This window comes from Quercus robur, chromosome 6 (genome assembly GCF_932294415.1).
Source record: "Quercus robur chromosome 6, dhQueRobu3.1, whole genome shotgun sequence".
Lineage (NCBI taxonomy): Eukaryota > Viridiplantae > Streptophyta > Magnoliopsida > Fagales > Fagaceae > Quercus > Quercus robur.
In genome coordinates this window covers 15,505,316-15,521,734 of record NC_065539.1, presented here as the reverse complement: position 1 = coordinate 15,521,734, position 16,419 = coordinate 15,505,316, and the positions used below count along the sequence as shown (strand labels likewise).

General features: G+C 34.8%; 2 protein-coding genes across 2 annotated transcripts; both read right to left on the bottom strand.

The window, feature by feature from the left end:
* Positions 1–463: 463 nt before the first annotated feature.
* Positions 464–8,391, bottom strand: LOC126689898 (uncharacterized). The gene is made up of 3 exons (XM_050385062.1): positions 8,191–8,391; positions 7,861–8,071; positions 464–5,322 (listed from the first exon to the last, which is right to left on the bottom strand). Exons 1-3 carry the CDS (start codon positions 8,389–8,391, stop codon positions 464–466), a joined length of 5,271 nt encoding a protein of 1,756 aa, XP_050241019.1.
* Positions 8,392–14,749: 6,358 nt separating this feature from the next.
* LOC126689897 (uncharacterized) lies at positions 14,750–16,270 on the bottom strand. Its single transcript, XM_050385061.1, has 2 exons — positions 15,938–16,270; positions 14,750–15,262 (listed from the first exon to the last, which is right to left on the bottom strand). Exons 1-2 carry the CDS (start codon positions 16,268–16,270, stop codon positions 14,750–14,752), a joined length of 846 nt encoding a protein of 281 aa, XP_050241018.1.
* Positions 16,271–16,419: the final 149 nt, after the last annotated feature.

Sequence of the window (16,419 nt, the reverse complement as noted above, 5' to 3'; positions counted from 1 at the left end):
TTATCAATTACATGATCAAAATCACCACTCCTTTTTTATTTTTTGAGGTAAGAAAAATCACCACCCTAAACAGTAGAAAAGCAAACCTGAGGCTATCACCTCCCACAGGCATTTTAGTTTAAATTATGGTCAATTCAGTTTTTACTATAAGTCAAAGCCAAGGTGCCTATCAAAGAACATGCTTCTTCAATCTATCCATAATAAAGTACAGCTACGGTTACTTGCACATTATGTCGTTCCTGCGATTACAAGACAACAGTTGTAGAGTATTCAATATACAGAACCACCAAAAGGACTTCCATTACAGCGAAGTTGAGAACATTTACTTGGTTATATCTTACATGTTGCATTATTATATTTACAGTCAGTCACATATCATACAGCAAAAGGAAGTCTAGTTCCATTTCTATTTACAGTCGGTCACATTTCATACAAAGCAAAAGGAAATTTAGTTCCATTTCTGTCAAAGCCGCCTCCTACAGGCTGAACCATTTGGAGTTGAAGGCAATAAGGGGTTCATAGACAGGCGCTTGCCCAAAACAGGAGAGGACTTACCAGAGGGAAATGAACGATCAAGGAATTCCTTGTCCTCAACAGATAGTTCCAAATTCTCTGTCCATAGCAGGTAGTCCACTGCATCTTCCTCTAACCCAAGTGCCATGCCCATTTGGATCATTCTGCAAAGTGTGTCCATTTGATCCACACTGTTAGGTAGAACTGCTTCCAAGATGGCTCGTGCAAAAGAAGCAATGAATTTTATATCTTTCTTTCCTTCATTCCAGGTTGATTTATTGACAAGCAGTCTCTGTGAGTTCTTCTCCCAAAGCACCATTTTTTTAATTTCTACTTCTAGCCTCCTTTTCTGCAAAGGTAACTGTAAGGCATACCGGACTGATATTGGGTCTTCCGTGCCATAAACTGAGAGTTCAAGGAGAGATTTTGCAGTCTTGTGTTTTTCTTCCATTGGCATATTTGCGAAGGCCAACACCAACTTGATCAAAGCTTTCCCAATCAGGGAATCTGTATCATCAATAATTTTACTTGCAGACAAAGTACAATGTAGGTCAAACTTCACAGCTTCAGATATTTTTCGAACACCAAGACTCGTGTAAATTTCTAGCAATTTAGCTGGAGATGACAAACACTTTGGTGGGAACCATACAAACAGTGGATTTTCACTAGCTTCAATAAATAAATTTTTCAACTGCAAATCATCAGCAATAAAAACTTCTTCTTTCATCACAAACTGAACTGCTCCTGAAGTATTGGCCGCTGGAAGCATGGTGCACTGTCTTTTGAGGATACTTCTAGTGTCAGAATCCCAGTTTTCCCAATTTTCTGATATTTGCCCGAAGAAGGAGCTTAGCTTAGCAGTGGAAACTTGATGCGAAGCCTCCCAGATATTCCAGATATCTAAATAATCATATGGTGAAGGAACTTCGCAAACCCCAAAAGCCCTTGACAGAAAAGGTAGCAATTCCTTCTCATAGTATTTATCAAGAGCATGCAGACGAGTGTCAAATAGATTATTCTGGTCATGGAGTACACAACGCCAATTTTCCACCCATTTTCCTTTACCCATTTGTTGATCTGGGATCCATAACTGAGAGGAACGTGTGTCCTGCATCTGTGGATTCCAATTAAATTTGTATAGGAATCTGTAGATTCTCCTGACAGCAGAAGTTTGAACATGGGATGTAAGAGCATGGGAAATAAGATTGCAGGCTTCCTCAATATCCACCTTCACACCTATGGCTTTTAGATCTTCTTTTTCCAGAGAACTAAGAGTTACATAGAACTTCTCATCAATGAAAGGCCCATCATTTGGTGTTAAATAACATTCCCAATCTGGATTGAACAGGAGACATTCTTGTGGGAACCTGTAGCCCATGTGTGTTTTTAGCCATTTGCTTCCTGTTAATTTGTTGAGCAAAATCTTAAATGTAGAGTGGTCAGTTGACTTGCAACTTTTTTTGAGGGATGTGGCACACTGAAGCAGTGAGAGAGCACCCTCTGGTGCTAAAGATGCTGTTTCTCTTGGCAACTTGAGACCTCTTGCAACAAAATGAGCCCCTTCACTAAAATTAATCACAACGCCAAGCATATTCAATTCACATTTATATGAGTGGATGCAGAGACCGTAGAAAGCCTCATCAATGAAAGGAAGGTCCACGAACTTGGAGACTGTTCCCCATTTCTGATCAAACAAAATAGATTCTGGGGCAGATTTATAGCCATGACAAGTCTTCAACCACTTCTCCCCTGACAAGCAGCTAATTATATCAAGTAATTGTGTCTGCATTATCTTATTCATGCACCTGATGCAGTTGAGTAAGGAGAACACATTGGTGCTGGTTAAACTGCTTGAAGACAATGTTGACTTGAGTGTAAAGGAAAGCATTTTACATGCTCCATTTATATCTACAACCACCCCAATTGCCTCAAGTTCAGTTCTGTATGAACCAATTCTGCTTCCATAATATTCTTCATCAACAACAGGCAAAGGAACAATATTCAATAAGTGGTCCCAATTAAGACCTGGCAGAAGGGACTCTGAAGGGCATTTGAAACCAGAGCTAGTTTTCATCCAGGGTTGGTCTTTAATTTTCTGCACAAAATTGTTACCTGCAAGCCCCAAATGCTGGATGCATCCAAGCAACAGAAAAACACTATTTTTTGTCAAAATTGAAAGATCTTTTGGAAATTGAAAGTGCTCTGGTATTTGTTTATAAACATCTTCCAGATCGATGACAACACCCAGAAACTTTAGCTCCTCCTCATAACAATCAAGTTGGTTTTCATAGTATCTTCTGTCAACAACATGCAGATCTGTAATTTGTACAAAACCATCTACCATATCAGGCATCAGATAGACAGTTCCTGGAGGAGTCAAATACCCCTGGTTTGTCTTCAACCATTTCCCTGCTTTCACAGATTTTAAGAAGTCTTCATCAAGTTTATTTTGGTGATTTGAGTACCTTATAAATCTAAGCAGCAAAATTGCAAAAGGTTTGCTCATTGATGAGGAAGCAAGATGCTTAAGGTGGTCACTGATAAGCTGATACATATCGTCAGAACCAATCCGCATTCCAATGAAAATCAACTCATATTTATAAGCTCTTATCCTGTCCATATAATACGCTTCATCAATATCTGATAAAACCTTTAGAGTTCTTCCCATCTCCAAGAGAGTTGATACCTCAGTTCCATCACAAAGAAAGCACTGGGAAGGAGTATTAAATCCTGAAGATGTTTTAACCCATTTCCCGTTCCGTATGCTTTGGATGAACCTTATAGGTAATCCATATTTCTTAGCTCTCAAATTTTGGATCCAGGCCAGAAGCATTAAAGCCTCCTCACATGTTAGTTGACTAGAAGCAACTTGCAACGCCATGTCCTGAGGTATTATGTCTGGCAAATCAGAAGTTTTTCCATGCTTTTTGAAAAATTGCAATAGTTCATTTGCTGGAGTGCATTCTCCAGCAAATTCGGCAGCTTCAGCATATACCACCCCAAGTTCAACATACTTGCAATTAGCCTTTGTAAATGGATTAGATCCAAACAGTTTTATCCATTTGCTACTGGAAGCCAGAACAAGAGTATTCTTGCACAAAATCACATTTCCACATTCATCCACGACTGGCATGAAATGAAAAACATTACAAATCTCTCTCTCTCGAATGTAGTTTCTTAACCATGTATGATACATGAAATGAGAAAACAAGACAACAAGTTTTGGGTCTTTCTTTATTTCAAGAAAACAACCAAGTTGTGAACAATATTTAGAAACAGTAGTGACTACCAAACCCACGTATTTGATAAACCATTGCTTCAAGTTGTATTGTCTTTCACACCCTACCAGAGCAGCCACCAAGGTATCAGGGAAGAAGAAACGGTCATATGGGCAACCCATCACTTGGTTCCATTTGTTTAGCCAGGCATGTTCTTGTGGCTCCCAGACAATATGAATCTTTAGACGTTCCTGCTTAATTGCTTGTAAACTACATGACTTTATTTCTCCATTCCAAGTAATGTGTTTGAAAAGGGGTATGCTATTGACACTCCTTAGTGGAATAAATCTCCATTTTTCAGCAAGAAAGCAAAGAAGATCCACATACTCTTCTGTAGAAGCTCTACAAGTGAGGTTGCATTCTTGAATGCATTTTCCATACCAGTCATTACAAATACCTGCAGGAGCAACTTTGAGAAAGTTGCAGGAATCGTCATATTCTTTGCAGTCTACTGAATTATGCAACACAAACTTCCCCTGAGCAGAAATGGCATGGGAAAGGACACCATGTTCTTTAATACGCCGCATGATTTTCCTGAACTCAGGAAGGACTCTTATCACGTTAGTTGGCTTGCAAAAGACTATCTTCTCATCAACAAATGTCTCATAAGGAACAATACACTCTTCCTGCAACAATATCATGATAAATTGCCTCACTGTATTTAGCTCTTTGTATGGACACACTTGGCAAGGCAAGAAATGAAGTACTTGAGCAACAGAAAAGTATTTTTCAGTCAATGTGGACTTCATAAAAGCAGTAAAAGCGCTGCAAAAGGAGCAAGGCACTTGGTCCAGGATTCCAGAGTTCCACTTGTTATCCAACAGTATGGTTTCTCTAGAAGATGTAAGTATGAAGTCTCCCTGGATTATAAATGGGAAATTAGTAACCATTGCAGTAGGTAGGAAGGCAAAAACACCAGTGGAAGAAGTCCCCCGCTTCAGTCGCTCACCAGATGGAAAAGCCAGAGATATCACCCATTCTTTTATATCCTTCCTTGCATCCACCATATTATTCGGTTTTACAGGGAAGCATTGTCTCCATACATAATAAGGGCATGTGGTCTCGGTCGCGTCCACTTCCTCCTGAACTGAAAGATGGACTACACGGCAGTTTGCTCCCTGAGTCTTTAATGAGACAAGGTTAGTCTCAGTAGAGATAGAAACTGCAGAAATAGAGTCTGCAATGCAAGTTTTACTGCTGGTTTCTCGTATTGATAATCGCTTGATTTTGTTCAAAAATAGCAATACTTCAGGATGAATTTCTGATAGTTGTTTCTTCACAGCTTCCACTTTCTTAGGCTTTAAAGGGAGAATAATCACAGTATTTGGCAGAGCCTTGCCAGACCCATAAATGGCCCGGATGTCTGAATAAGTTGGGTTTGTGGAAACCCACTCTGGGACAATGTACCCAATGGCACAATCAGGATTTGGAATTTCACTGAACCTGATTTGGTATCCGTTGCTAAATACGTGTGGCAGTCCACTGACAAGAAACACGCTCTTGAATCCTATTCCTGTAAGTTGCCGAAACCCTATGTCAGAAAATTGGAGATCTTGACAACATCCTTTAAGTTATGCGAATATCAAGTAATGAACCTCTTAGAAGGCCAATCAAATTAGCAGATATTTCCACAGTTGTAGACTCACTATGAGCATTTAGATGAGTAGGGTAATGGAGATGTGAAAGCACTGCAGAAGGATTTTCTTTTTTGTTGATCAGGACATTTTAATTGCCAAGAAAAGCCAGTCCACAGATAGATGTACATTCAATTCACAAGGCAAGGCTTCTAGAAGAAGAACCAGGTTTTGCACATGAGATCACAAATGTGTACAGTCAAACATTAGACATTCACTATTTACATTGATAGAAGAATAAGCTGTGAGAAGGGTTCATCAATTTGGAAAAAAAAGGGCATCAAAAGACAAAGACATGATATTCCTTTCACTTAAATTCATGGTCGAATGAGGCAATTTCTAAATAATAAAAACATAAACAGATGTCTTTTTTCCTCAATCCAACACACATGCCATAGTTTAGATAGGTTCATCTTCTTTTAGATCAGACGGACACACATTTGGAAAGAAATCAGAATGTTTTGATGCGACTTATGATGCTTTTGTCAGAGTTTATTTGATCAATTACTAATAACAAGTAGCAGCTATTTCAGTGTTCTTTTTAGTTTTTAATGATTCCTCTCTCATTTAGATAAGATGTCTGCTTGAAAAGTTTCCTATTTTCAGTGAATCTATAATGCCAACCCTAGTGCAGTCCTTATTTAGCAATAAACAAAGGAGAAATCAATAGAATAAAAAACCAAAAAAAAAAAAAAAAACTTATAGACCCAACTAGGTTTATCAATCAAAGGATTGAAGCTATTCTATGTAGACGGATAGAACAAAAAGATGGCTGGTTCAGCTTCAGCTCAATCAGCCACTCTCAACTTTGTTCCAAAACTCCAACCCTATGTCCCTATCCTATGCTATCAGAATTATGTGAATTTCTGATGGGTCCCCTATTAGTCACCTTGAATGTATTTTACTTTTTAAACAACAATTTTCAATAAAATGTGTTCCATCTATCAAATAGGTAATAATGAAAATTGAAAAGGATAGCAAGAGTAAGGTATGATAAGGAAGAAAAGATTTTGAGGGGGCGGGGAGAAGAAAAAAAAACTACATAAACGTAACAAAAGATGAATGCTCCATTTCTAATAGCTGCAATCTTGATTATAGACCATAGAGTGGCAAGTGTTGTTCATACTTTGGGTGAAGTTATGGCCAAGGTGAGAGAAATGACATCGTTTTATCACTCTTAAATGAGGCCATGCTAAAGGGACATGACAAGATGTTCCTTTTTCTTTTAGGCTAAAAAACATGTCATTTCATGTTGACAACGAGCTGTGGCAGCCAAAGCCCCAAGACCTTGTCAACCCCACAAACCAAGGCCGTTAAGGGCAACCTTCCCAAAACCATTTAGGAAAAAAAAAAAGAGAGCTCCTTGCTGTTTCCCACAAATTGAATCCAGGGCGAATCATGATTTGGCCAAGGAGGTGACACAGTTTTATAAGTTTAGTATGGAACTAACTCTCTTTTTTCCTAGTTGCACAAAAACAGAAGGATAAATCATAACTTGTTACAGTGGACTTTATATAACAACAATTATTCCGATGTTACCTGTTCTATTCATTTGTTAAAGGACTACTAAAATTAAGTCAATGCAATATGGAATGCTCATAATGCATCAGAGTCTTCTGGAATCTTCAGTTTGTTGACATCCTCCTTGTGAATTTCTAATGCTCTAAACGCATACAATTGGTGCCATTAACTTAGGCAAGGATGTTATCTAAACAAAGGGATTAAGTGCTTTAGAAATATAAACTTCCTTCTTGAGATACAATAATTATTGCATATGCATATAATCTTTCTCACAGCAGGTGGATACCTTATCCTCAAGACACCCCATAGCTTTAGTTTTTGTTAAATTCCCATTTACATCCTACAGGTGGACTGAGTAATAAGGATAATTACTGTCTCACAAATGACAGAAACCTTGTACAGTGTAGACTTTCTGTCTCCCATCCAAGAAAAGTCTAGGACCACGTAATTTTTCACAACTTCTTGCCACAACTGTGACGTGGCAAAGTGTGATTGGTAAGAGAAAAATTGTGAGTCCATGTTCAAATGATAGTTAACTACTCACAATCTACCACGTTAGAGTAGTGGCAAAAAAGTTGTGGAATAATTTGTGGTCCTAGAACTACTCATGGATTTTATTCATGAGTAGCCCCAGGGCCACAAAATACATAAATCCCATAGTCCTACACACAAACTAACTATGCATATCAAGAAACATTCTCATCTGATATAAAACAATTGATGTACAAGCAAAAAAGACAACAAAATCTCAAATGAATTTATTTGCAACACAAAAAAAATTCCCAATCCATCAACTATCAACAAATTTGCTCCTAAAACAATCATTACTAGACACAGATTTAAAATGTCGCCCTATAATTTATGGAACATTGACCATGAAATAAATTCGGAAATCTATAGAAAATGTTGTTTACCCTTTTCTCCGATGAAGCCTTGGTGCCTCTGGCCCCTCTTGGTGGATCTTCCAATGCCACAAAGGGAATCAATGTTGGTTTTAGAGAACCCAACTTCATTGTTAAACACCAATAGAGTCGCTAGTGCACCGATTCCTGTTATATCAGCTGTCGTCAGTACAAACTCTAGCGTCGGCTTCACTCCAGCTAAATACTCGTTGTCTTCAGCATTCTAACCCAACACGAATAAACCAACAGTTCCAAACATATCATCGTCAAAATAAAACAACTTTCATAACCCAAAACAAACTTCTTCAAGCACACACAAAAAGACTTCAAAAAGAGAGAGACCTGAATAAGCTCCATAAGGAAATGGACATCTTTGGTATAGAGCTCGGAGGAGAGGTTGGCCACAGCATTTTGAAGATCTTCAGTTAATGGGTTTGGACGACTCTCACCGATTGAGAATTTGCGCTTCCTTATATCTTCTATATGCAGCTTTGCTGCTATGGCGTTATTGTTTTGGCTGCTAGTGCAAATATAGCTATCCATCCAGCTTCTCTATATTTCTAACAGAAACATTCAAACACTTACCAAAGTCTCAAAGCTCAAAGAAGCTATATATATAAAAGGAAGACTAAACTGAGCACTTACGAGTTACCAAAAAGAGAAGAAGGATGACCTATACAGTAAAACCTATGGCCCCACTGTTCTGGTGAACATAGCTGTTATCCATTCGGCTTCTCCATATTGCTAACATACAATTATCACAGCCTCAAAGCTCGAAGAAACAGACAGAAAAATACGCTGAAAGCTGAACTGAGCGGTACTTTTTACCAGTTTCCAAGACAAAATAAGGAAGAAGTAAAAAGTGACGGTGTGCAAAAGTTATGGAAGTTGCAATTTATGGAAGCATTCTGTTGCAGGCTTTGCGTATGGCATGCAATGATGACAATAGATTTTCGTCAGAAATAGCAGATTTTGATAGGACAGTTTGATGGACAAGTAGGCTACACTACAGAGACGCCAGTCATGGGACCTGAGTTCGGTTTTTAATTGGTTTGGTCCTGTGCAGTTCTAAATAGTTTGGAACAGAGTCTTTGGGCTGGCCTTGCACTCGTTATTAATTTCGATTGGGTCTTACTGGAATAAGATTTGTACTTAAAATTGGAACTTAATAGTGCCACCATGCCAGTATATTGGGCTGAACTTGTTGGAAATTTAGGAGATGTTTTGTTTGTTTGTTTTTTTTTTTTTTTTTTTCTTTTGAGAAACAATTTATAAGGTGTTTGATAAAGTAGTTTGAGTAATGTTGTTTGTAATTTTTTAAAATATGTATAAATGAAAAAAATATATGTAATGTTATTTAAAAAGTAAAAAAATTGTAAATTTGAAATTGTATATCAAACATGTCCTTATGTAGTACAAATTTGCACGCAACCCAAGTTTGCTGATAACTGGTAGTCTCAAATGTTTGTTCCCAAGCACTTTCTTTCTTCTTCTTTTTTTGAGCCAATGTTCCCAGCACTTTCTTGGAGTTGGAAAGGACTTTTTTTATTTATTTATTTTATTTATTTTTTTTTTTAGGGTCCATTTGGATGGAGGAGTGGAAAAGTGGGAGGATAGAAAATTGTGAGAGGATGGAAAATATTTAGTTTTCCCTCTTGTGTGTTTGGTTGGAGGGGTGGAAAAGTGGGAGGGTGGAAAACTCTTTTGTTTGGTTGGAGAGAAAAATGGAAAGATGAAAAATGTAATTTATATAAATTGACTATTATACCCTTATTACATAATATGTAAGAAATAGATTTATTTGTACTTATTACATAATATTAAATTTATCACATCATATATATAAATTTATATTATTATTTTTATTATTATAATATAAAAATTAGATCAGGTCATGTTGAAAAAAAAAAAAAGGTTCACATCACACTGAAAAAAAGAAAAAGAAAAAGAACGTTTCAGGTCACGTAAAAAAAAAAAAAAAAAAAAAAAGGAACATTTCAGATCTCGTGAAAAAAAAAAAAAAAAAAAAAAAAAAACAAAGAGAACGTTCAGGTCATTGGAAGGGCATTACTGTAAAACTGCTTCAGTGCAGTTTTTCCCCCTTTGTTTTCCTCTCGATTTGGGAGGAAAAAATTTGTGGGCCTAGGGAGAAAATTTTCTCCCTGATTTTCCACTCCCCCAATTTTCTTCTCATTCCCAAACAGAGGAAAACTCAGTTTTCCACTCTATTTTCCTTCTTACATTTTCCATCCCTCCTAAAATCTACCCATCCAAACACAGTGTTAGGCTCGTTTGGATTATGTTTGCGTCTATGGAATTTGCATTTTTGGCTTTTTTTTTACCAATGCTTCTTGTATTATTCGGATACTGTTCATGTGTGAACAGTAATCGAAACTTTTTTTTTTTTTTTTTTTCATTTTTAACAAAATAAACGGTATTCAAACGCACTCTTAGTATAAGAATGAAGAACTTTTTTTTATTACAAAATTATTTTTAAAGATCATCATTATCTATTTATTTGATTAAAATATCAATTTATTTAATTATTATTTTTTCTTCATGCACAACAATTATCATTCACTTTCTTTATTTATCTATCTTCGACATACATAAAAAAATAATAAATAACTAAATGAAAAATGAATAATATATGTATAAATTTACACGGTTACTTTTGTTGTGGATGAATTTTACACAATTTACATAGATTAATGTGGAAGGTTTTGGGGGTCAATTTGGCAAAATGTAAGGCTTATTTTATTTTCAAAAACTGGTGTGAATGCTCTAAATTTTATTTTTACTTTTGTACAAAAATATATGTATTTATTTCTATGACTAAGAAAAGAGAAGGAAAGTTTTCTTTCCTACAAATATGGTGATCTTTGATGAGTCCATACGACTAGGTTGGCAAACCATGACCATATATAGCCAAATTCTAGTAAACCTAGTAGGTTACAAGTGAGATTGAATAATATTTCAAGATCAAGATAGGTTAGAGTTTCAAGTGGTGAAAAGAGCCAAGTTTTTTGAATGTCGACTCTAACTTAATTCCAACTCGCTCATTGAGATTTATTTATCTCAATTAATTGGGGTTCATGTAAATTTGCATATCACATATATATATATATATATATATATATATACACACACAATCATTTGACATAGGGTTTCATGTTTTCCAAGCCACGGATAGAAGCAAATTTACAGCATTTTTTCTAAGACTTTTGGTGAGCCTGTTTTGTACACAAGCATTAAAGATCTTCCAAGCTTTCTTAAAGCATCAACAAGAGATCCTATTCAAAGTTTTGAAGATCTAGTGATCAAGATGAAATTGCTGCAATTTGGTTAGATCAAAGTTGTTAGAATGAATCTTCAAGTGGGCACTCCAAGTCACGAGTAATGCCGATTCAAAGCATTTTGGGACCTAAGGTGACAACTTTAAGGAGATCATTTTTATAATTAAGTATTAATTAAATAGTATTTATTTAACTTTTGATACACACACATAAATTTATAGACATATATATATAATTTAAAATATGGTTTTCTTACTTTTCGAGATACAAAAATACTAATTAAGTTTTTGAAATCAAATATCTCTAATTCTTTTTAATTGATAATATGACTAATCCACTTAATTACTCTTGTAATATAGTTAATTTTAATTTTTAGAATATTATTTTTACAGAAGAAATTGTAAAATATATTTTTAGTAGTAATTTTTAATTTTCTCCTTTTTTATTATATATTTTTCATATCTATATGGATTATTTTTTTCAATAGATATTTTAAAGAAATGCCTCCTACATAGATATTTAGTAAAAATACATATATTAAAATTTTAATTATTAAATTTCATATTCTTTATGTTCTTAACACGCATATCAAATTTCGTATCAATCGAATGTTGTTTATTATTTGATCCATAAAATTATTTTTTTATGCATAATTTTAGACTACAAAAACTTAAAATTTAAACATTTGATTGATGACATAGCTATTGATTTTTTATCTTCTTAAATTTTTGTAAGCGTGGAAGATGTAAGAAGAAAATATAATTCCATTATAAAAAAAAATAATAATAATAATAATTCAATGGTAAATTTACCAAAATTTACATTAAATAAAAAGATATTGAATAAAGTTGTAACTATTGACTAAAACCAAGTTTGTAGTCAAACTTTTTCCATAAAATAATATTTAAAGTGCGGAACAATAAATCTAATTTATTAAAACACTATTATAGCTTCACTTAAACTTAGATATTCAACAATTTCAACCTTAACAAGTAAAGATGGGGTGATTAAAATAAAATTAATACACCGCGCATCCTTGGTGCGGTGGTCACTCCACAAGTATAAATGTTTGTGGGGGTGTGGGGGGCAAGGGCCGAGGTTCAAGTCTCCAAGAAGAAGCTTCACACACATATACACTTAGATTAAGTTAGAGTAGAAATTTTACCTTGTATATATATAAATAAATAAAAATCAAATTAATAATGCAGTTTTTTACTTTAATTGTATATAAAGCGTAAGATATAAAGAATACAGAAAACTTATTTACCTTATATAACTTTTGATTGTTCTAAAAATAAATAAATAAAAAAAAAAAAAAAATATATATATATATATATATATAACTTTTGATAATGACTTTAGGGGTAAAAGGGACAGAGAGTAGTTTGTCAAGAGATACTTTTTAGAGAAAAAGATTATTAAAAAAAAAAAAAAAAAGAAGGGTTTCTTCCATTTTTTTTTTAAACAACTTGAAAAAAAAATACATAAAACATATTTTATTTATTTAAGTTGCTATACATAAAAATAAAATTATGATATCATAATCAAAATTATGGAGTCTTTTTACATTTGGAGGCCTAAAACAGTTGCCTCCCAATGGTTTTTACTTTGGGAGGATTGTTCAATTGGTTTTTCATTATAAATTTAAATCTTTCATTTAAACCTTGACATATCATATTATAGTGTAAGGAAATGGTCTCAACCAATTAATTTTTTTTTTTAAAAAGTATCTTGTGTATCATATATGTAATCCAAGATTAGGAAGGCTTGGTAATTGCGTCTCTATCACAACAAGTTAATCAAGCCTTTTCAGCAGTCAAGATTGAAGCAATGGCGGCGACACATGCACTAGAATCTGCTTTGGAGGTTGGTATTGATTGAGCTGTGGCTAAGGGAGATTCAAAGATGGTGGTGCAAGCTTTGATGTCGAAGAATTCAAGTTTGGCCTCTTATGGTTGTCGGGGGAGTTTTTGCGTGTAGCTACATGTCTTCCGTTGGAGGTGTGACTCTGCTAGATCCGAATTTGTTTTGGGGAGTTCAATTCGGAACTCGTATTGACACCCCATTTTGCAACCCGCATTTAACCTCACATGGAGGGTAAAAGGGTAATTTCACCTTGAAAATATGCATCTTTATTCTGGTCACTAGATCATTAATTTCATTTTACCAAAATGATCTTGATGTTGTAACGATCAAATCGACTGGTTATAAGCCCTAATCAGACCATCAGATTGAAAGTTATCATTAAATCAAGTTCTAATAGCCGAGATGCACTATCACAAATTGAGTCCAACTATATGTGATTATGAATAATTGATTTCAATTGGTTATAAGTATAATCAATTTGAGAATGATAATGTATCATAATTTGATTGGTTAAGACTACATTTTATGGTAGGGTTGCACACATCTAATTAACTAGATAGTTAAACATTAATTATTCAATGAGTAATTTGTGCAATTATTTTTTAATTAGGATAAATTTGGAACCAATTAAGTCTGAAATGGGAGTGATTGGAGCCATTTAATGTTGATTGGGAGCTAATTTGAGACCTATTAATATTAATTGTGCTGAAATCATTTTCTAACAAATGACCTCTACTCACCATTTCATCGATATCTCTTAAAATATTTTGAATCTATGAATGAAGTTAATTTTTCCAGAAACTAGACATCCAGGGCTTTAATTTGAGCACAAGAACAAGACAATTCTGATCATAATTGAGTTAGATATGATTATTCGAAATTGGCTCTACAGGTTGTTACACAGTTACAGGAAAACCGAATTTTGGCTTGCTCCTCACTCCCACCAATCTTTCCATTTAGGGTGTGTTTGGTTGTTGTAAAATGTTTTTCGGAAAATACATATTTTTCGGAAATGCTAATTTCCGGAAAAGGAAAATGTATTCAGGTTGTTTGGCTGTCTCGGAAATCGTTTTACGGAAAATCAATTCCGGTGTTTGGTTCGTCCAAACATTTTACGGAAATCGTTTTACGGAAAACCAATTCCGGTGTTTGGTTCGTCCAAACATTTTACGGAAAATACTTTACGGAAAATCAATTCCCATGTTTGGTTCGGTCAAACATTTTATGAAAAATAAAATTCGTTTTTTACGGAAAGTTAATTCCGGTGTTTGGTTTGTGGATCATTTTACGGAAAATATGAAATGTGTTACAAATTCAAGCACCTGCATTATCTAGATAAACCTGTAACAGTACAAAACTAATCATCCACTTCAACATAAAAAATAATCATTCAAATTCAAGAACCTGCATTGCCTAGACATATCTATAACAGTACAAAAATTATCATCCACTTCAGCATCAAACATAATCATTTGAATATACCCATAATATTTATATAAAAACAGCCACATCAATCGTTCACCATTGGCATTACACCTCCATGGTGTACAAAAATGATACCTATTCGTGGTATCTGAACAGTACAAATACATAATTTGGACAATTATATCGTCCTAATAATACAAAAGAGTACATATATAATACATTGGTAGGTCAATACTAATACTACAACAAAAGTTAATTCCTAAATCTACCATCACAGTCAACATGAAATAAACAAATCAAATTTGTGAGAACAACTAACCATCTAACCACAGCTTCCTCAACCTAGCATTCTTGGCTAAAAATCCACGTGCCGTCTTCTCATTTTCACAAAGATGGTCGAAGGCAGTAGCGAGCATATCTTCGCTATATCCATCCGCCATCATAGCCATTACCTCATTGTACAAAGTTGTGTAATCCACCGGGCCCCGATTGATTTCTTTCAGAGTGACAGCTATTTCCTTCAGCTGATTAGACAGATCAGTCAGCACACTATCATCAACATTAGAAGGTGCATGCCCTCTTTTGCGGGACTTGGAAATTCCTGACCCAGTGGTGGATGATTCAACTACATTCTTCCCTTTCTCAACCACACATTCCTCCAAATTATCTGCAACAAACTCCACACTATCCCCATTGTCTGACTCATTTTCAATATCCACATAGGACTTAGAAAAGCCACCTGTGGCTGTGTCCTTCCCCACAACAATCGCTAATTCATCATAAAAGTCAATTTTTTTGTTCAGATATTCTGCATGCTTTCGATGTGCCTATAAGGGAGAAAGGAATGTATATAACAATGCAATAATAACTTCACTCATAAATTCAATATAAAAGGCTATGAAATAACAATTAAAGCAAAGACTCCATACTTTTTCCTACATTTTCTCAGTAATCAAATAAGTAATGCAAGAAAACTCTCAAATAAGGATTGAGCAAGTCAATACATTGTGTTACTATTATGCACACTTCACTGCTGAGAGAGCCCAATTAAAAAAAAAAAAAATTACAACAGCAAGTACAAATCTTTTGGTCAAAAACTTTGTTTTCTTTCCTTCACTTTTTCCTGGCAACCAAATAGAAAGATCAAAGAAAACAGTGGGTCCTTAATTTCCTATTATTCCCAAGTCATTGCTGAAAAAAACCCACTAAAAAAATAACCTTAAAAAGAAAGTATCAATTTTTTCTTTACTTTCCCAACATTTTATTAGCAACCAAACAGAGAACCAAAGAAAATTGTAGCTCAGACACATATACACATATAGATAGATGAAAACACATAGGTATGTATAGATATAATACATAGCTAAGGTGACATGAAAGTTATATTTGAAAAACCTTATAAAAGCAATAGAATCCTAAAAAGAATGACACTATAAATTTCATATAAAAGGCAAAAACATATATTATCATCTATATTAAGAAAATATAGTTGGAAGTCATACCATAACTTCTTCTTGGTATGTTTTAGCGTCGCAAGTTATCATTTTCAGATTTTTGTCCCAACCAAATCCACTCTTCTTTCTAAGAGTTTGAATAGTGGACCACATGGTCTTTAGAGTTCGCATCCGGTTGTCAACATAGGACGGGTGGTACTCAACCCTGAATTGGGCCGTTATCTCCTTCGCTACAAGAGCAAAGGAGCCGGCCCTAAAAGTACTAGAGGGCTTATTGCCCTTTGCAACCTCCTCTGTAAGTATCCTAAGTATCATTTCATGTATGGGTGGCAACCACCTAAATTGCTTGCTGCTGCTAACTTTCTCTTTGCCCTTTGACATTACTACATATGAAAATAGTATAGTGAGAGTAACATTTAAAAATGAGAGTAGCATTTAGTAATTACGCTTGGAATATGAACAACAAATCAAACACATATACAACCACGCTTATAAATGTGCACAACAGAATGAAACATGCTAACTATGGA